Genomic DNA, 22,182 nt, shown 5'->3' on the forward strand with positions numbered 1-22,182 from the left:
ATTTAGTAGCTATAGCCACGGTGGGAGGCCAGCACGAGATGAGTGTCACGCTACTCAGGGGAGGGAAGAATGAAGTTGGGAGTAAAGCCATCTAATCATAACTGGACTGAAGGCTTGGGAAAACTGCCTTTTAATTTCTAATCTGCATTCTATGACGATGGAAGAGGTGAACACCGCTGGAAAGTGGGTACGAACCATTTAACTCCCTCTGCTTTGATCCACGTCTGTGCACAGGGACTGGCAACGGGGCTGCAAGGCGACTGATAACACATTGTCTGCATGGTTCTCAGGTGCTGCGCTGGAGCCTCCTGTTCAAACACGTTATCTCTCCCGCCTTGTTTGCAAAGCAAAGAGTTCAGCGATGGTAAGAAATTGGTACCATTGCTGCATGGGCACAGCACCGTTATATATCACCATCAGGGTGGCATACCTCCATGTGCAAAAACGTGTCGAAGCCTGTCTCGGGTTAGCTGCGAATAATACGATAATAGAAAATGCACTTCTTGCCTGGTCACAGCAACTCGTATGGTAAGTTAAGCAGAAAGGTGAAGACACATCAGGTGACTTTGAGGTGGTATTTCAACACTCTGATTGATTAAACCAGCATTTTAGTACTCCGGTCTTACTTTTCGTTTCAATTTTTAATTTTCTTTGGAAGTTATTTACCTTTTGCAAGCCATTTGGATGAAACGTTGAGGTTAGATTTGAGTTACCTGTATGTTTACTAGAGACATCTTCAGTTTCTGCATCTCTTATATCCTTACGACACATTTTGAATTTTCAGCCTTTTCAGCTGAATTCAGGGAGAAAGAAAAAATGGGAAAAACCTCCAAAACACTTCTTTTCTTACGGGGTCCCCATTTGTCCGGGCTGTAATCCTGCGCACTCAGGAGCTGATCTGCGCTGGAAAACAGCTGAGAGCCAGCTGCAACTGGCCCTGGGGTTTCTTGATGCCTTCAAGGTTACAGACTGATCATTGCAGCAGACACAGCCCAAGAACTGAAAATGCAAGTCGAGCCATAGAGTAACATCCAGCGCAACAAGCGCAATGAAAGCCGCAAGCCTATCTGTGGATTGTAGGCCCTGTGTCTTTTTGAACAGGCTCTTTCCGAATTAGAGCAGAGTTGTAATTGGCCTTATATCATTCTAACAGCAAACACAGCCCTGAGAGGCTGAAAATATATGACAGCCAGAACTTTTTCCTCCTTCACAAAAAGGCTGCCTGTGATACTGCAGTGCAGCAGAGACCGGTCTGGGAGCCGTGGCTGTCCCAGATCTCCTGCCGCACTGCCTGGCTATAAGCTGTTCAGGACTACGAAATGCTGACAGTAGTTTTTAAAACCAGCTTGAACTAAATAAAAATGACGGGCCGTTACCTGGAAAGAGAACACTAGGAAATCTAGGAAAGAGAACTCCCCATAAAGCTTTTCTTTTAGAACAGGGAAACAAATCCTGAACCTTTGCTCTTGCTTTTAAGTATACATATGATGAAAGAGAGAAACTGGAAGAAGTTAAATACCGCATATCCCAGGACGTTAATCCCACCTGTATACCTGTTCAGCGCTTGCAGTCACTTGAGCGGTATTTCAACCGTATCTGTGTTTCTTGCATGAAAATAATGTTTCACAGAAGTGGTGCAAAGCACTTGCTTTTACAGCCCCAGCCCCAGCAGAAATGTCCCGGAGTGCGTAGCCCAGACCGGGAGGATGGGATCAGACACTGTCAGGCTTGTAATGGAGTTCATGGAAGGCAACACACCCCACTGCACTTCACAGTTAACGTAGGCAATGGCCGCTTCTCTGTCAGATCAGTCGGCCTTTCGGGGAGCTTTTTTTGCTAAGTAGATTTTGGAGGAGGTGTGGGAGGAGGGGGAGATGCTGCTGCTGCTGCTGCTGCCTGTTCAATGCAAAGCGCGTGGCTGTGATAGGCTGAGGGGACGTGGATACTCTGCCTATATTTGCTGGCAGCTGCATCCTCTGCGCTTTATAGCTGTGGCAGAGGAGCAAAGAAAGACAGTGAGAAGGACAGAGGAGAAGGAAAAGCCTTACCAACCGGCTGTAAGTAACATTTTTGTCCTTAAAGCTTTGTGGTTATTGCATTCAAGTAGGTACATTTGGATTAATGCAATAATTGGTTACTTAGAGTGGGAGCTCGGCTAATAAACAGCCAGCCTGTGTTATTATAGGGATAATCCACGATGCTCAAAAAGCATTTCTTTTTAGCCTAAGTCTGCACAATGTAGTGTGCACCTCTCGTATTTGCTTGTTTTTTCATATGATGTATGTCAGCTATAACTGTTTATGGACATTTATACAGAATCCCACATATTGAAAAGTTTATATCTTGTCTTTCCATGTACAACAGTCTCTGCCTAATATTTTGAGTAATAAAGTTTTCAAGATAAATTCAACGCATGACTTTTTAGGGTAAGGTTTTCCTCAGAAATAACCCTCTCCCATCACTATAATAAGACATCAGAAGGGAAAATTACTAAGTTGCAGACTCTGTGCCAGTGACAGCAATGAATAAAACCAGCAACTTCTAACTGGAAAACGACATTTTAAAATGAAATGTTGGGCCTGTAACATATACACCTAATTCTTGGCTTGTGCAAAGTTAGAAACAGAGAGTAGATCCAGCTCCTTTTTACTCATGCCGAAATAAAATTCACCCTACAGTCCTTATTCAGGCAATAGTCCTATTGCCAATAGTAGAAGTTTAGCTTAACAGTAGCAACAGCTGCAAAAACGTTCAGCTTGTTGGGTTCAATAGCAGGAAGCCCTCATGGTTTCACTGGTGTCACTGTGGCACCACGAGCCTTTCAGTTACATTATATTCTGCAACAGTCAGTTGGCAGAATAGGAAGTGCACTTGTCTTATTTATTGGAAAGATACACAGTTATTACTTTTTTTGAGCCAATGCAGCTATCAGTTTAAGGTGCTGTTAATGCATCTATGCATTCTTCCTTTCTGTATTTAATTATAGGAGCTGTTAAAAGATTTTATTATGTTAGCTGGTTTTTATTTTACTTTGATGAACTGGAGACCAGGCACTCATAAAATTATAATACGTTGAATATACCTCTCTCCTCATTTCATTTCTTTTTCCTCTTTTTCCTCTTTCCCCCCTTTTTCCTTTTTTCCCTCTTTTTCTTCATCATAACAAATTTCCTGGTAGTATTTAGATATCTTTTACGTTTATATTTAATTAATGCAAAAAACAGATTCTAAAATTATAGACAATACTTTTTAACAGAAATAATGAATGAGCTGAATGTTATCTACATAAAATTATACCTATAAATGTATTTAATACTTAATTGCATGTAAAGTGCTCATTTGTATGGTTCAGTTTCAAATAAAGTAAAAAATGGTTTGCAAATGAACATTACACTGAATATACAATCTAAAGACTAACAAGAGTTTTCGGTAACTTCACTAAAATAAAATGTTGCCATGTTCTAATTTCAGTGCACCGAGGCAGAAGGAGCAGTTTAAACAAAGCAGCAAACGATATGTCAACATTAGATTGTGTGGTATACTTGTCCTGTGACAAATTCCAGCAAAATTTAAAAAGCAAAGGTTTTATATATGAATAAAAAAAAATACATTGATATCATTTAAAGTTTAACATGATTGTTCTTGGTTTTACCTAAGGTTAAGAGCAAAACTCAATCTTCCCCAGTAAAGTAGGACTTGACCTGAAGAAGTATGCAGTGGTGACAATATCCATCAATTCTTGCTGGGAACAAAAGTACTCAGACATAATGTATGTTTGGTAAAATTGTATTTTATCGATCAGAGCGAGGCTGTTGATGAATCTGAATACAGACTGTGCTTACAAAGTGGTAGAGGTTGATAATTAGGTAGGGTGCCTCCTGAGAAGCTCAGCTCTCCTCACTTTGGGGTTCATCTGGCAGATGTTGAATATGCTGAAATTCATTCTGGGAGGTGTGGGATCCCTGAGAGCATGAAGCCTTTATAACTCTTTATGGGTCTTCAAGAAAACAGACCACTATTAAATACTTTAGAGAGGGGCTCAGTTTCTCCGAAATTTCCATTTAGTTTCAGAAACTTGGCCTGCATTATTTTGCAATTGAAGTCCCATCAACTTAAGTGGATATTTCAAGTACACCCAGACTGTAACACTCAGCCCTTCAAACAATAGGGATGCTCTCAGTGTTTTCATTTTAGACCCTAAGGGCTGAGTTGTCCGAGTATTTTCCATCTTAGAAAATCACATTCTGTATTTTTAAAACATACCGGCATAGAGGGAAGGTCTCTATGCATTGTGTTGTTGCATTGTGCATGTGTTGTATATGCATGTGAGAGGTAGAAGAGAGAAATATTCTGTACTGGTAGAGAGGTGAAGTAATTTGCATTTTTATAGTACTAACTGGTAAGCATTACAGTTGTCAGATATTCAGTCTACTGGATGTGGCTTCCATAGCAAATAATACTTTCAAGCAGATGAAGTGAAATCTGTAATGAACAGTTGAGGAAGAGAAAAAAAATAGGGATGAGAGTGTAAATGGGTCTTGTCACTCACAGAAGAACAGATATAAAATAGGAGGTGAAAAGGAAAATTTAAATGACCACTGTGTTCCTGCAAGGAGTATGCCTTCACAGTTCCCTGTGAGATATGTGTATTACAATAGGTAAGGAATTTTCAGGCAAGGACTTTTAGGAAAGAAGATGCATGGATACATAAAAATAGATAGATGTTAAGGTAGATTTTAATTTCTCAGCGTTGTCTTTGGGGGAAATAAGAATGAGATACTTTGCTTCAGATTGAAGCAGATTGATGTATTTCACTGGATTAAACTGAATTGAAAGTTCATTAGAGGTTAACTAGATACTAGTTTATGTCAGTTTCTAACACTGCAGCAACTATGGCAGATTTGGGATGGATGGTTCATCCTCCCATTCTTTACGCTTAAGCTTCCTGGTTCAATTACCTCTCCCATGCAAAACAGGGGGGTTCCCCTGTAATTAAATTCTTTATCCTGAATTTTCAGAATGCTATTGCAACAGTGATTTATGAGAGAAGTAGTGCAGCCAAAACAATGTTAGGGTGAACCAGTGGACCTCCAGCTCTTGGGAAGAACTATAGTTAGCAAATAACAAATAAGATCTCAGTGATTATCTAAAATGTGTATTTTGTCAAACTGAGCTGACAAATTTCAGTTCCATGGTCATAGGCTGAAACCACAGAATGTGTATCTGATGTTTAGATCTAAATTTTGTTTGCTTACCCTGATATCCAAAAAGAACTTTGTCCAAACTGCTAATAATAAAAATGACAATAAATTATATCAGCATACTATATAGGAACAAGATGATGCAAATATTACTTGGAATAGAAAGACATTTCAGATCCAAAAAAATCTAGGTGGTACAAAAACAGTCACAAGCGACATAACATAGTATCTATGTTGTGGTAATATGGTGAAATAAATTTATTTTTGTCTGTGTGTTTGTGAGCTGTTTTGAGCTTACACATGATGCTATTTAGTTTATGCCATTTGATTTATATTTGGGAAAAGACCAAGAGATCCACAGAAGCTTCTATGTTAAATGTTGCCCTATATTTGATTGATACAAAGTAAAGCTAGAGAGTAGTATAGTGATACTCTTACCTGTTCTGACCTTGTACTGAGGGTTCATTGGACCCACAGATACTGAATGAGAAGTTCAGCTGAACATCTACCCCATGTGTAAAAGTCTGTAGGAATACCTGTAACTCAGTGGTGAGCAACCGTAGTGCTAGAAACACCAAATCCTCAAGTTCTGAGTCAGTTCAGTCTCGGGCAGTCATGGGTTAAATTCCTATTTTCACAGCTTTCATCTCTGAAACCAGAAAAAAATAACATTACCACGTGCAAGTTCTCTAGAGCATGCTATAGCAATGAACTGATGAATGAAGTAGCATAAAAGAAATAATGACAGCATAAGTTAAGGGTTAAATTAGAGATACTTTGAAAAAGAAGTGAAACAGTACAATATTTAGATTTCTTCTGGCAAAAATATCTAAACCAAAGAACTGAGCCTTGGGGTGTAATTAGATTGCTGCCATAGAGATGCATATTGATTGCTGCAGTTCATGCTGACTTATTTAGAAAGTTTATTAAAATTTTAAACTGTGATCAAAGATGTGTTAAATGAAAATGCACATAAGATTTAGGAGTCCTGAAGAAATGGAACCATCCTGATTGTAAAGGAATATAAACAAAACTGCTTGCTTAAACACAGTCTTTCAAAGGGGAGACGACACACAAAGCTGCCCACCAGAATCCTCTGAGGACCCTAATGACTACTGGTAGTGCGTTTCTGGCAATTTAGTAGCAAGATCTGAGAAAGGTCCTAATTCTGCTTTCAGAAAGGCATAGAGAGAGCCAAATAAACACTTACATGATGGTTAAAGGGAGTAATATAACTCTAACAAAATAGCAACAAGAACAGCTACTCTCTGGGGGGCTAGAAGTCCCTACTGTGCAGATCCTTGCATTCCCAAGTGGTTCATGACCTACAGCAGCACCCTGCCTTCTTAAATAGCAGCAGCAGCTGCTCCACACAGATCCAGATCTTCTATTTGTAGCAGCAGAGATGTCTCTAGGATGGTGTGTATCAATGATGTCTTTCTTCTGTGATGTGACAGTACTGATTCAAATATAATAAAGCCCAGAAGGGCCTCTCTTTTCTCAAAATGATGTCCTCAGTTATAAATCCTTAGCACAAATAACTGATATCTAAGAAATTGTCTCCTAATTGCATAATAGTCACATTGTGCTTAATATAATGATTTCCTTACAAAGTGGAGATCTGAAGGTATGCAAAGTAAGCATAGTAATTCTTTACACCAGCAGTGAGTATCCTTGTTTCACTTGCCAGTTTTCTTACTAGATCCCTAGGAACAGTATCACTCACTCAGTCTGAGCGTATTAAGACTCCTGGGCATTTTTTAGGTACTGTGGTCTCAACCTTGTATTCAGTGAGCACTCAAAATGCACAGCCCCATACAGTACAAACGCTGGGCAGGCCAGGATGGCAGGGGCAGGCACCCGAGCGCTATGAATTTCTGTTTGCGCAGCCCTTTGCAGGCAAACTCCAGCTCCTCTCAGCTGAGCCACACGTGCGCTCACAGAGTCTCTGCGTAGCTCAGAGCACACCTGGAGCTCCAGCCCAGCGTCTTGGAAACAGGGACAGCCCCAGACAGAGCTCCCTCACGTCCTCCTGCAAAATACAGTGCAGATCAACTCTAAGTGAATTCTAACTGAAACCTCGGTAAGGAATAAGGTTTTGTAAACAGCACGGCATGTGAAATTCACAGTAAAAGAGTAAAGAAGCTAAAACTTGAGGCAAGACAGGAGGCAAGAAGTAGATAAAATGACAGGGCAGCACAGCGGATCACTGTGATAATTGTGAGTATTATAGCTTGTTATAGATTATAACAGAGACACACAGCATGCTATTTCCTTCGACCTCTTCTTTACAAGGCAGGAGGGAGTTGATTATGATGTGCCACACGACAGTGCCACATCCTTGTGTCAGCCAGCAGCAGTCGGCATTAAATTTGTGATTTCTGAATCTTCATCGATGTGCCTCTACTGCTCTTCTGTGCTAAAGGTACAGCCTATCTGTATTAATCTAATCTACATCTTGAGCTAGGCATCAAAGATTTAACAGTGTGATTTACTTCTGTACAATGTCCAGCTAATACTGGAGTGGAGCAGAATGCAACACTGTATGGGCATTGGCCTAATAAGCAGAAATAAAAGAGCATATGGTCTTGTCAAAAAGGCCATGTGAGTCATCCTATAAATCGTCTGAATAACAGGTTTAACACTAGTAATATTTTCTTTCAAAAGTGACTTTTTTTTTTTTTTTTTAGGTTTTTTTCTGATAATAAGTCCCAAACTCTGATACCCATGGATGCTGCAGAGTTCCGCAAGAGAGGGAAGGAGATGGTGAACTATATTGCAGATTACCTGGAGAAGATAGATAAAAGACAGGTCTTCCCAGATGTGGAACCAGGATATCTAAGGCCCCTCATTCCGGACTGTGCACCCCAGGATCCCGAGAGCTTTGAGGATGTCTTTAAAGACATTGAGAAGATCATTATGCCAGGGGTAAGAAAAATGGCTCTGTAGTGTCATGTTCAATACTGCATTTAGGTTTTCAAAGACTTTAAGGAACGTGTGGATTGAAGGCTGTGCAGGTAGACCTTACGAACACAAGTACCCATGCTGATTCACTTTTAGAAGGCAGGAGTCTGATTTACATCCATAGTTAAGTACGATCTAACACTTCACCCAACTAATGTTTTCTGTTCTTGCTAGAAATAATTAAATCATTCTTTTGTTTCATGTGAGGCTTGCTTGTGGAAATAATCCCCTTTCCTCCCTTGAATCGATTATGGCAAAGCTTCATAACTTTCAGTTTCATGTGATATTTTTGCTACTTGCAAAGCGCAGTAGATGATATTTTATAAAACGGCATTTTTATTAGTCTGCTGTGCCTAAAGTGTTCCTTCAAGCTGATCTTTAAATGTTAAAATTCTCTTAGGAGACTTCTTTTTATTACAGAGTTGACTAGAAGGGATTCTCCCCAATACTTGTTCTGTTGACTTACTCTCCTAAATGTCAGCTTCTTCTAGTACCTTCTAAGGCAGATGGCCAATGCCTCAGTATTAGTCCTTGGATAGATCAGTGTTGGACAGACAATGCAAAACAAAGCGTCTGGCCTTTGTCCAGTTCTGAATCTTTCTTGTTTTGCCACTCACGGTATACCTTATTTGTTTTAAAGATATGCTTGTCTCCTAAGGCCTGTAAGTAGCTTGAAGGGGCCTGGATTATTAGTAAATGTTAATGAGGAATCTCTGCTTTGGATCTCTGCAATAACCACTTTGGGTTGCTTCTCTGGGTGTAGCTAGGTGAGACGATTGCTATGTGACCGGACATGGAACCTCTCCTCTGCAACAGCGTTTAGTCAGTGTGCTATAATACCAATTCCTTTTCATTGACCAATGTAAATATTTGATAGTCAATATGACCTTATCTTGTTTCCCTTGGAGCCAACCCTGCTGTCCTTTCACAGGCAAAAGCTCCACTGAAGAAAATGGCAATCCCACCACCCTTCTCAAAGATTTGTGGATGAAGTCTTAAATCCAACAGAATTAAATCAGTGCAGAGTAGATAAGAGAATTTTGTCCAACACATGCAAATACTTTCATTGCTGCTCATAGATGCAATTGCCTGTCCCGTTTCCTTGGAGGAAAATACTAACCAATTTCTTTTTGCCTGTGAAGTAGAACAGAAAACACTTTGCTTTGAACACTGGACAGCATTCAACAAAATAATATCAAATTAAAAAATAAAAGATGGAGCATTTGAGAATAGAAAGTGAGACATTCAATTCCAATTAAGTCATCAACATGTCATGCTCCCTCTTAACTAAACCGATTTTTTTCTTGATTTTCACATGCCCTGCAAATAAATTTACTTTTACAAAGTGATTCATTCTGGAGAAGAAATGGTCTATCCAAAACTTTCCTCTGGTGTGAAACGTTAGTGTCTGTGACACAAAGAGAGAGCACAGGTACGTAAATCCTGGTTCTTGTAGTAACTCCGATTCTGCCTATGTTGTTTAGACTACCGACTGACGACTCAGATGAGCACAGAATCACAAAGTCGGAGTATAGTAGAGGTTGGATGGCACCTCTAGAGATCATTTAGTCCACCCTTACTGCTCAAAGCAGAGTCAGTCAGAGCAGGTTGCTGAGGACCACGTCCAACTGGGTGTTGAATATCTCCAAGGATGAAATCTTCACAATCTCTCTGCTGTCCTGTTCCAAAGTCTGACCACCCTCACAGCAAAAAAGCTTTTTCTTATGTTTAAGTGGAATTTTCAATTTGTACACATTTCTTCTTGTCTTGTCACTGCATACCGCTGAGAAGAATCTGGCTTCATCTTCTTTACACCCTCCCATGAGGTGTTTATACACATTAACAAGATGCCCCCTGGGCTTTGTGAGGCTGAACAATCCCAGCTCTCTCAGCCTCTCATCATATGGCGGATGCTCCAATCCATTAATCATCTCCATGGCCCTTCTCTGGAATCACTCCAGTATGTCCATGTCTTTCTTGTACTGGGGAACCCAGAACTGGAGACAGAATTCCAGGTGTGGCCTCACCAGTGCTGAGTAGAAGGGAAGGCTCACCTCTTTTGACCTGCTGGCAACAGTTTTCCTAATGTGGCCCAGGATGCTGTTGGCCTTGTTTGTTGCAAGGCTTATGTTCGGCTGGCTTATGTTCGGCTTATGTTCGGCTGGCTTATGTTCGGCTTATGTTCGGCTTGTCCACCAGGACCCCCAGGTCCATTTCTGCGGAGCTGCTTTCCAGCCGGTCGATCCCTGGCCTGTGCTGGTGCATCTTAAAAGTGTCCAATGTCAGGGAATCCACCACTTCCCTGTGGAGATTATTCCAACGGCTGATTGGTCTCATTGTGAAAAATTTTCCTCTTGTGTCCAATCGGAATCTCCCCAAGAGTAAGTTGTACCCATTACCCCTCGTCTTTTCCATGTGACTCCTTGTAAAAAGGGAGTCGCCATCTTCTTTGTAGCCGCCCTTTAAATACTGCAACATGGTGATAAGGTCTCCCCTAAGCCTTCTTTTCTCAAGACCGAACAAACCCAGTTCTCTCAGCCTTTCCTCAGATGGCAGGCTTCCCAGTCCTTCGATCATCTTGGTGGCCCTTCTCTGGACCCTCTCCAGCCTGTCCACAACTTTTTTGTGTAGCAGGGACCAAAACTGAACACAGTATTCCAGGTGTGGCCTGACAAGCGCTGAGTAGAGAGGGATACTGACTTCTTTATCCCTGCTGGTGATGCCCTTGTTGATGCAACCCTGTTGCATCCTGTTGGCTTTCTTTGCTGCAGCAGCAGCACACTGTTTGCTGATATTGAGCTTGTTCTCCACCGGGACCCCCAGGTCCCTTTCCACAGAGCTGCTCCCCAGCGGGGTAGATCCAAGCCTGTGCTGCACTCCTGGGTTATGTTTTCCCAGGTGCAAGGCCTCACACTTGTCCTTGTTGCACTTCAGAAGGTCCTTGGTAGCCCATTCTTCCAGCCTATCCGGGTCTTCCTGCAGGGTGGCTCTCCTTTCCAAAGTCTCCACTTCCCCACTCCGTTTGGTATCATCAGCAAACTTCATCAGGGGACACTTGATCCCATCATCCAGATCACTTATGAAGGTATTAAACAGCGTGTTCATCTATGACGGCCTCCTGCCACTCTTGCTTGACTTCCTGCACGTGGGGTGGGCCGTTTTTTAACTGGGAGGAGGTTATCCCTGAAAATCAACCAGCTCTCCTGGACCACTCTTCTCTCCACATCTGTCTCCCACGGGATTCTTCCAAGCAGGGCCTGTAACAGGCCAAAGTCTGCTCTCCTGAGGCCCAGGGTTATGGTCCTGCTTTGTGCTTTTCTTCCTGCTCCCATGATCCTGAACTCCGCCATCTCATGGTCACTGCAATCAAGGCGCCCCTGACTTTCACACCCCTGACCAGTTCTTTCTTGTTTGCAAGTATCCGGTCCCACAGCGTGTCTCTCCTCATCAGTTCCTCCATCACCTATGTTAGGAAATGATCACTGATGCACTCCAGAAACCTCCTGCACTGGGCGTGCCCTGCTGTGTTGTCTGTCCAGCAGATATCAGCTTGGTTGGAGTCCCCGGTGAGGACTATGACCTGCGAACATGAGGTTTCCTCCAGCTGTTTGAATGCTGTGCTCATGTGCTTCTTCCTGATCAGGTGGTCTGTAGCAGACACCCACCCGAATATTGCCCGTCTTGAAATCTCCACCATTCCTGACCCAGAAGCTCTTGACTGGCTCATTGTCCATCTCTAGGCAGAGCCCCATGCATTCCTGATGCTCCCTGGCATAAAGGAGCACTCCCCTGCCTCGCCTTCCTGGTCTGCCCTTCCTAAAGAGCCTGTCCTCATCTACCGCAGCACTTCAGTCATGCGAGCTATCCCACCCCACCTCTGTGATCCCCATGCGATCACAGCCCTGTAACTGCACACAGCCTTCTCATTCCTCCTGTTTGTTCCCCATGTGTCGCAGCATACAGGTGCTTCAGGGAGGCCCCCACTTGTGCTGCTGTCCCAGAGGAGATAGGAGAGCTTCCCCTGTAATGCTGCCCTCTCAGCACCTCCTTATTTGTGTGCCTACACTTGGGGTGGGTCCGCTTTAGCCCTGTCTGGTTTTCAAGATCTCCCTTCATTACCCTTCACCCTTTGCTTGGCAACTCAGTCCACCTTCCTCCCTTGACTGTGGGTTTTCATCTCCTTCCCCCATCATTCCTAATTTAAAGCTCTCCTTACCAGGTTAGCCAGCCTGTCTGCAAAGATATTTTGCCCCAGTTGTTCAGCTGGATCCTGTCTCTTCCTAGGAGTTGACCCTCAAAGAGAGTCCCACTGGTCTTAAGACCCAAAGCCCTGTTGTCAACACCAGGGTCAACACGCAGGTTGCTTGGGTGCTTCGCTAGACACAGCAGGGCTGCCAGCCCATCTGCAACCAGGGCACTGAGCCTGTTCTGTAGTTGCAGATCTGCAGGTGGAGCAGAAGCCTTCCTCCTAGTGCCAGTAGTTGCAGGCTTCTGCCCTTCACCATCGTGGGACTCCATTTGCCAACCCCATAAGCGGAGACTCTGACTGCCCCTTCTTTGGTACATTTGGGGGTTCAGGCTCTTGTATCTGCGATACCTTGTGTTATGTCTCAGGGAGGATCCACTCAGTCTCCTTTTTGTCCTCTCTGCACTGCACAGTCTGCTGACCTCCTCATGCTGCTCCTTTACATGGTGGCCCAGACACCAGGCACCTCCACCAGGGCGTACCTCCTGCAGGCTAAAAGACCATCTCCCACTGCCCCAGCCTTGGCAAGAGGCCCCGTCATCCCTGCAATCCCAGGCCTGCAGAGCTGCGTACTCCCTCGGGAGCTTAGTCTGGGTTGAGACCTGTGGTGTGCCGGGATAGTTGTGCCAGTTGCTGCTGGGGACTGTGCCCGGTGGAGCGTCCCCACCACTGCAGAGCCCACGTACACGGACCTTAGCAGCGTTTCTGGGCCTCTTCTGTGCACAGTCCTGCACAAACTGCTGCGTCTGCGGGCTGCCTCTGCCAGCTGTGCTCACAGAGACTGAAGCGGGACAATGGTGGTGCTGGACAAACACATGGAGACAGGGAGCCTAGGAAGGACTTAGCATAGGAAGACTTGTTCACATTTGGTTCAGAGACCTTTAGAACTATTTCTAACGGGGTTTAGGGACTTTTGAAATTGGCTATAGGGACAACCTACCCCCATTATATTTTCCCTGAATCTTCTTCCCATCTTTTTCCTGACAAGCCTCACATTTCAAGTACATCTAGTGTTTTCCAGCTGTAGTGCTCTTCCAGTGTTTCACCGGGGAATGTCTTCTCTCCGTTTTATAAATGAGGAACTGGGCTTCTTCAGAGAGAACAGGTAGTATGACAGAGGTCATAAAACCTTGTTTTGCCCGTAAGCTATCAGTGGCCCATAAGTGATTCTCTTTGCCGCCATGTTGACGTCTTTACTGTGTGAGTTGTGTTCAGCTATGTGCTACTTACTGGATGACTGAAAATGTGAAAACGGTGCTCCTTCACAGGAGCAAGGATCAACTAATTGTGTAAAGCAATAGTGCAGTATCCATTGCTGTCTTCGCCCTCCAGGAGAACAAGCATTCATGAGTGGTAAAACTTCTTTATGGAGACTTCTTGTGAAATTGGATGTAGACCTTCAAAGGGCAGTCCACAAATGACAATGGCCATAATGGTGCTGAGTTCCTAATATTAACACAGGGACCGAGGGAACAACTGCTGAACTCCGATCTCCACAGCAGGAAGGCAAGGTGGAAGGGATCTGCATATAAAAATATCAGTGGGAGTCACCTTTCTCTCTCAGACTTGCTTTGTTCTCTTGAAATAGATCTCCTCCTTTTTTAGAGCCCCAAATGATCAAGTTTAGTTGTAACTGCAAACAGCAGTACTGAAGATGCTAATTCTCCTCACCCTGGATCCATTAATCTGTGAACTTCCAGCTGAAGTACCTGTCCTTAGTGAGTGGTAAAGGAAGACTCTTGCTTAGACTAAGGAAGCCATAGGAAGAAAGACACCCTTAGAAGAAATCTGGGAAATAAAATGTCTCTGAGAAGCATTAGAGTGGTCATTACTGAACCCAAGCCACTTGGGTGTCACTGTTTATGAGCAGAAGGCTGAAAAAACAAGCATCAATTATGCCACGCTCTTTGCAATATTTGACCAAGTGTGTCTGTTGCAGCGTGGCAACAGAACTGGATTTTACAGCTGCTTCGAGGGAAGGGGGAAGGGGAGGCAGGAGGAAGAACCGCAGCTGCACTTGCCCTAGGGCTTGTGGCTTTTTGGCTTTGTGTGAGAGGTGCAACTGGAATCTGCTGTGTTTCATCAAACAAATGGCTCCCAGCCAGTAGGCAGTTTAACTTGATTAACCCAAGATGAATGTCACGAGTCTTAGAGATCACAGAGGATTAGAGCTGGGGAGATGAACAGTGGCAGCCCTGGCTCATGATGGACGTCAGTGAAAGTCTGTGCATGTGGGTCCTGCCAGGGACTGCTGTTTATTGGGTATTTTTTTACCTGTTTATTGTTTTCCTGGGAAGAACCAACTCCCATCCTATTTTTTTTTCTGATTTGTGAAGGCAGGTGTTTGCCACAAGTGCTCTAAAACTTCATTACCGCAAAGAAAGAGATCCTGACCAGATAGAAGAGATAGAGCTAAAAATGTGCACAGTGGCTTGTCTCTTGAGCAGATTTGGACCTAGTGACTTTTACTGCTCTGTAAAAGTGAAATCCTGAACATAGCAGGTACAGGGCTAAGTTTAGACGGTGGAAAATTGTAGTGGATAGGAGCTGTTTTCCTATGAAAGAGGCAGGGGCGTCTGAAATAGTACGTATGGTATACTACAGCAGAGAAAGTGATATTGGATTTGTTGTGTGTACAAGAGTTAAGACAGTTTCCCCTTGCCATGGAGCATGTCCCTTAAAGAAGAGCTGGTTGTTGGCATGAAGAAGGTTAGAAGAGGAAATAAAAGGCATATTTGCAGCATGCAGAACAGTGCAGTAGAGTGACCCCTGAGTTAGCTCCAGAACCAGAAACCTTCTCACAGACTGGGAGAGAGGGGAGTGTGAAAGGTAAAATTCATCAGAGGTGGGAATGCGGAACAAAACAGTAAGGAAACACTGAGCTCAGGCAAGAGAGAATGCATGCTCTTGCCATCCTCCAGTTGTAACTGAAGAACTCCAGTATTAAAGAAAAGAAAACAAAATGGGGTAAGAAAAGGCTGGGCTTCAATAACTCAGCAGCCTTGGGATTTCCAGCCAAGGAAAGTTCTTGCACACATTCTGCTGAATTCTTGCTTATAGTCCATCGAATCCTCTAGAAGCACTTTTTTCTAATACTTGCCTTTTATCTTGAATGTGAAAGCTGGTTTTGCCAAACATATCATATCACGTTATTTCCACTGAACATTGCAGCGTGGCAGTACATTTCCTGTTCTCAAATTTTATTAGGTTGGAGTTGTGGAGCACTATCAAGTATCTCACAGATCCTAAAATTGCTTAGATGTTGCATCAGATAATACTAAATATTGCTGCTGCGAGACAGTGACTACAATCTGTGCAGTTATTGTGTTGTTCTCTCATATTAGTACATATAAAGGGGAATTGTGCATAAATCATAACTTGTTATAGGGAGATGATAGTATAATTTTCTACAGAAGGTACTGGGTACTGGAATGGATTGTTTCATGCTGTGGTGAGGAGCTGTTTGGCCAGATTCAGTGCCTGAATTTTGGCAAATAACTCCAGAGTGTGGGCAAGAGAGTTCTGTGGACCTCTGCTGCACTGAAGACCCTCTTGCTAAGTCAGTCGCATGACAGAGATGAAAGAACAAAATACCCAAGAGTCCCTGAAAGCAGAGGCTCAGGAACAGTGCCCCGCACAGGAACTCATGCTGCCGCCGCCCATGCAGTTCTTGTCTTCTAGGCAGACAAATGGAGAACTCTGATTTTGGAACTGTCGGGAGGTGGGGGCAAGAAGTAATTTATTTCTAATTTGAGCAGAAGATAGATAAAAATTGAGAAAAAACAAGGTAAGCTTTTCTAAAACATGGGATCCTGTGTTACAGCCAGGTAGTCAAGAACTGTTGACTGGTCCCAACCTCTAATCATTTCTGATTTACAATCTGACAATTTGTTTCTGCTTCCTGCATTAGTTAAAAATGACTGTTTTTCCCTTAATACAGGTGACTCACTGGCACAGTCCATACTTTTTTGCCTACTTCCCTGCAGCCTCTTCCTTCCCAGCTCTTCTTGCAGATATGTTATGTACTGGAATAGGATGTGTGGGCTTCTCTTGGGTAAGTTTACTGGGGTATGTACTGCTATGTGGTAATGATGCTTCACCTTGCCAAGATTTTAAGCATTTCAGTAACATTCTTCAATGAAATTATTGATTAATAGCAGGGCAGTCACAGGACTATTTTTATAGGTAAATTTCCTTGACTAATTAAGTGTTTTCACATAGATACCCTGAATGACTCCGGGAATAAAAGGCTATTCCCTCTTAGAAGTTTTGCCCTTGAAAAATCACCAGCATTTAGAATTAGTGGTAGCAGTTGAAACTTACTGGTAGTTCATTAAGTGGCATGACTGCTGCCTGTCACCTGATGTTGTTACTTCTCTTATCATCTGGATGAATGGAAAACTGTGTTAAAAAAAAACAAACCACATTCATATGAGATGGGCTTTTCTCAAAAGATGTTGGTGCTTGATGTCAAAAAAAAATATGCAAGATGCAAATGCTAGCTTTGACGTTTGATAGTCATGGTTCTATGTGAGGCCCAGTTTGACATTTTTTTATTAAGTATTAGAAAGAACATGCACAAAATGGTCTTCAGGTCCCAAATTTAGCTGGTGAAGTTAGCCAGCTAGTCTCTTCCTCTACAGTAAAGACAGAGAGAAAGAGTTATTCTTGCTTTGGTAAATTCTATTTCTCTTCATGGTCTAGTGAGGTTATTCCCTCTGTTCTGTTTTTCAACACAGGCCGCAAGTCCAGCTTGCACAGAGCTGGAGACTGTCATGCTGGATTGGCTAGGGAAGATGATTAATTTGCCTGAAGCATTTTTAGCTGGGAATGATGGCCAAGGTGGAGGAGTCATTCAGGTAAGAGGGGACATGAAAAAAAAATATGGGATGAGTTTGTGGATTTTATGAGTTAGTAAAACCTTCCTACCAAAACACGAATAAAGGAAAGATACCTTTTTGTCTGCCACATGGATTCCTTTCAGATTTTCAGAAAGACTGATGCTCTGTGAGAATGTCCATAGGTGGGTAGGATCATTCATGAAAGTAATGGTTTTGTTTTCTGAGCAGCTGAATTCTGAAACACTCTGCTCTGGGAAGAATTGTTAGTAGTTCAAGTTAACAGCACAATTTGGGCTTCAAATTCAAACCATAATGTTGAAGCATCGTGTAGGATGGAAACTTTCATTTGTTGATCAAGTGACATGAGCTCATACTTCCCGACAGCGTGCAGCAATGTTTCATGGCTGAAAATAGAAAAAAACCTTCTCAAATAGAAATATATCTGAGGATTTTGAGTGCAGCGTCATGCGAAGTGGTTACAAAGACTTCCATGAAGTCCACCTTAGACATGTTCAATTGTTTACTTCAGTCAGTTTCCAAAACAGCCTTGCTTTTTTTCAGGAAAAAAGTGTCAGAGATCAAGCAATGGATAAGAACCTAGGAGAGAATCTTCTCTAAGCAGAAATAACAGAACGTAGTAGAAAGTCTATCAATGTTTGTCAAAGAAGTAGAAATTATTTTAAGATGTTTTCCTTATGTAACAAAATGAAATACTAGGATATTAAAATAAGATGAAGAACTGCTTAAAATTTGAATGTAAATGGTTCTATCAGTAGATAATATAATTTTCAGACTACACTGCAGTATCCAAAATAGAACAAAACCCGCAAACTTTGATGTTGACTGCTTCATGAAAGCCTGCAATGTCTGAACAGAGTATCTGTATGGTAATGAATATATCATCAATGGGCAAACTTGCATGCACAATAAAGCTATATTGTTTGTTGGCCACTAGCGTATGGTCTTTCTGCAAATGCAGACTCTGGTCACAGCTATTAATCTACCTAAAATAGATCTGTACTATGAAAAAGACTGAATTTTAAATAATTGTTCTGTGCTCCTTTGATAATCTCTGGAGTCTGGTCTTTGGAGGCCAGGGCACAATCCATTTTATCCTAAGATAAGCTTCTAAAATACATGTGAATTGCATGCTAGAAGCGGGGGCTTCTTTCTTTGATCTCAGCTGCAAATGCCTACAGCATATTCCCATGAATTCTTCCCAACATCTTCCCAGGCAACCCAACTGCTATGAGTCTCCTAGGCAGAGCTGCACCTGCCCCAGTGTATCTCCAGAACAAGCCTTTACTCATCTGCTTGCTCTGTTAGAATCTTTTTCATTATGATTACTGGGGAGGGGGTTATGCTCACAAAATCAAGCTTTCATCATGCGTCTCAGCAGCATTTATTTTGTACCAGGGAAAGCAAGCAATTATGCCTGATGGTTATCAGCAGGAAATATTGCCCTTCCAAGCTGACGATGCTGGATTGCCCATAATTTTCCTCAGAAGCCAGTCAGTTTCAGGAATTGAAAGCGGGCTCTGTCTTCCTGCTTACGATGAAGTCATCTGTGCCGCAGATCTTCTTGTCTTGCTCTTGAAACAATAATGATACAAATAAGAGCGCGTGAGGCAAAGACAACATGAGCGTGTGAAAGTGCTAGTCATTCTCTTGGTAAATAGCAAGTAATTATTGTGGTATTGGGTAAAACAGAGCCTGTGAAAACTGGCTCTTAATTACATTTGAAAGTCCATGTCGATATGAAGCACTTTGTTGTGTGCAGGATGACACTTGAAAATGGCAAAAGATGAAAGAAAATTTCAGGTCAGAGCTCTGGTGGACATGAACATCAGCTCTTGGTGATATTTCTTCCGCCTCTTGAGCCTGCTTGCCATGGCAACCTTTGTTTGCTTGCGGTAAAAGGGAAGGTATCATCATCCTTCACTTAATGCAGAATACAGCATTCAAGAGGAGAAAAAAACAGCTTTCAACAATAAGTGAGAAAGCAACTTTCTTCCTGAAGCTTGTATCCTGCTGTTCGTTCTAGATAAACTGCTGGAAAGCGTACCTACTTTGAATTTTAAAGGGTTTCCTTGCTCTGCAAAGAAAAAGCATTTTAAGGGTGAAACAAAATGAGAGTCAGCCTATCTTTGGCCTGGCAAGGAGCACTGCTGATTTACCTTTCTTGTCAGTTAGCCAAGTATTTCAAGAACCAAGGGTTTTTTTCTTCAGAAATATTTAGCACAAGACTTTGGTGCCAAGTGATTAGAAACGCCTTGCAAACCAAGTTCTGAAAACATTGTAAGCTTCAGTATAAAAGGTGACCTATGGAAACTGAGGCAAGGTGAAAAAGCCTATGATGTCTATCGTGAGACATCCAAAAGCATTTCCAAGTTGCTGGATTCAGGTGCCTTGAGGCTACGTCCCAGCTGTACATCAGGAGGCAAGATTCAGCTGGGCCACAGGCCCTTTCCTGTTCATCCTTGTTTCTGTGTAAGGCAGGAACTGTTGTGTACGCTGGCTATGCACCAGCCTGGGTGAACAGCCAGGATGCCAGGACACCTTGTGGCACTGCTCAGAAGGCTGAGGCTATTCTTGAGCCTAAGTCATATGCCCGCCCAGCCAGGCAGTCTCCAGAATAGTGGGGGCTTAAATTTCCAGATCTCAAATTAACGCCTTAACCTTTGGAATTTCCTACAGCCATTTTCTTTTCTATATTTGCGCGCATTTCTTTAATATGTGTATTCCTTACAGCCATTTTCTCCACGTTTGAAAGATTTTCAGGTATCCCCTTAAATATATCTTTTAATGAAAGTAATAATTAGTATTATTTCCCACATATTAAACGCAAGGGCGCTAGAGCTAAGCTTACTGTGAAGAAACCAGGTTTAGAAAGGTTTTTTTCAGTGACTTGCCCAATGTGAGGTGGAATTAGGTCTTGCACACAGGCTTTATGTTGCCCAGCTTCATTATGAGGACATACAACTTACCTGAAAAACTGTATGAACATCACAATAAGTTGCAGCGGTTTGCAGAAATGAAAAGTATTCTCATCTGCTGAATTGCTGGAAAGGGTATTTCAGGCAACATTGTCTGATAGTATATGCCCATTATGCAGGTCTTCTGATTATGCAGGGTTCTTTAGAAGATTATATACTGCTTGTAAACAAAAATAAGAAAAAAAAAAACCAGCTTCTCAGAAAGTAGGTGATGTTCTTGACCGTAAAACATGCCTCACATCTGCTGGACAGCCAGAACCCGAGTCATTATGTTGTAGCTCACAGGACTGTCAGGAAGCACAGGTATTTTTTTTCACCGTTACTTCAGTAACATTGTGCTGAGCATGGCAGAAATAGTTTTGCTAACAAAGACATGTTGACACAAGTTTCTCATCAGGAAACTTACACTGTGTGAGATTCATCTCACATTTTGTCAGATGAAGTTGAAGGTACAAGAAGGTACCTTTAGAGGAGCCATTTATCTCAGTCCATAATATTTGCCTAAAATAGATGGAATTACGGCTTTTTGGATATGTTTACCTCTCCCCACTGACTACTAAGGGACCCTAAACAATTATTTTGTCTCAGATATTTAACTTTTTAGACAGATAAATTGAGATGAATCAGCTCTTGAAAGTTCTTTATGCGTAAGATGAAGATAATGTGTGCACACACTCTTGCATCATGAGTTTTGAGAACTACGGACAGGCACAATTTCTTGGCGTTCAGATATTCTGATGAGTATTCTGAGTACCTGGCTACAGACCATATGCAGAATCAGATTAAAGAGGGAGATTGCCAAATTATGTTTTCTGTAATTAATGGACAGAATGTCCTTCACCCCTTGCCTCCACAGGGAAGTTCTACCTTACTTGACCTAGGAGGGATATTTGTTTTCCTATACCGTTCTGTATCTGCAATATTTTCCACAGTTGCCATACTGCTGTACACAGCAGCAGTGGCTGTAAGAAATGCACAAAACTGTCTCTGGCTAATCTTTGTGCTCTGATGCAGACCCTGGGGTCTACATTCCTCAAATCCCACACCACCGGAAAGGCAGATAAAATATATTTGTCACGGCAATACATTTAGTAAATGTTTAGGGACTGTCCTTTTTCCTGCTTACTCCTTTCAGGAGGCTGTTGAATTCCAGCTGGATTGAGTTCGCTCGCTGTTGAGAAGTTGACATGTGTAGAAGGCAGCTTTGTCTTGTATAAATAGCTCAGCTAACTTCAGTATTAGGAGAAAGTCTGAGTCCACTGGCATCATCCTCATGCATGAAATCTGTAGGATCAGGCCCACCTCCAGGGAAGAAATAAGACTTCCCAAATATTTAAACTTTTGTTGTAATTAGTAGGTATAGACAGGTCTTCAACAGAGGGAGGATAGCAGTTTGGTACAACTGTCAGAAACATCACTCCAAAATTATCTTGTCGACACTGAGGATATTTCTGAGACATGCTTGTTAATATAAGCAACTGTATTCAGGGCCGTGTTGTGGGCTTGGCAGAGGAAGGTGCGCAGGACAATTGCTCAACTTTGAAAGTACCTAAAAACTGTCTTGCGTATGGACACCCAAAACCATGGACATTTAGGAACGTGTGTTTACAAACCATTACTTATAGTTTAAAAGAGCAGTTTAGAGCATGTTTCACCTGCCTGTTCTAGAGGAAAACCATGAAAAGAATTTGCGGGAACGTGGATTCTCTTGTGAAATTTACAGATCACCTGATACAAAAAATTCCCCTCTTTGTTGTCACAGCGTATCCAAGACACAATTTAAACTCATGTTTTGTGAGTCAAAGGGCAATTTAGAAAGCGTGTGTGGCTGTTCCTTTCACCCGTGTGGTTTTAGTGAAGAAAACGTACATAACTAATACTTCGAAATGCAGTTAGCTATATTGAATCATCGCTGTTTTGCTTTGTCAGTGTTC

At 42.4% G+C, this 22,182-nt stretch overlaps 1 protein-coding gene across 5 annotated transcripts in view; it reads left to right on the plus strand.

The window, feature by feature from the left end:
- Window positions 1-7,928: 7,928 nt before the first annotated feature.
- The window catches only part of LOC309601577 (aromatic-L-amino-acid decarboxylase-like), a gene marked incomplete at its 5' end in the record, with an annotated part of 44,974 nt that continues 30,720 nt past the window's right edge, over window positions 7,929-22,182 (plus strand). For 3 of the 5 annotated variants that reach the window (XM_082334669.1, XM_082334671.1, XM_082334673.1), the window contains 3 exons: window positions 7,929-8,129; window positions 16,352-16,465; window positions 17,151-17,270. In XM_082334669.1, the coding sequence (XP_082190795.1) occupies window positions 7,929-8,129; window positions 16,352-16,465; window positions 17,151-17,270 (435 nt within the window). The remainder of the gene's footprint in view (window positions 8,130-16,351; window positions 16,466-17,150; window positions 17,271-22,182) is intronic. The other 2 variants (XM_082334670.1, XM_082334672.1) reach the window with 2 other exon arrangements.

Source organism: Platalea leucorodia (genome assembly GCF_965183815.1).
Source record: "Platalea leucorodia genome assembly, chromosome: 1".
Taxonomy (NCBI): domain Eukaryota; kingdom Metazoa; phylum Chordata; class Aves; order Pelecaniformes; family Threskiornithidae; genus Platalea; species Platalea leucorodia.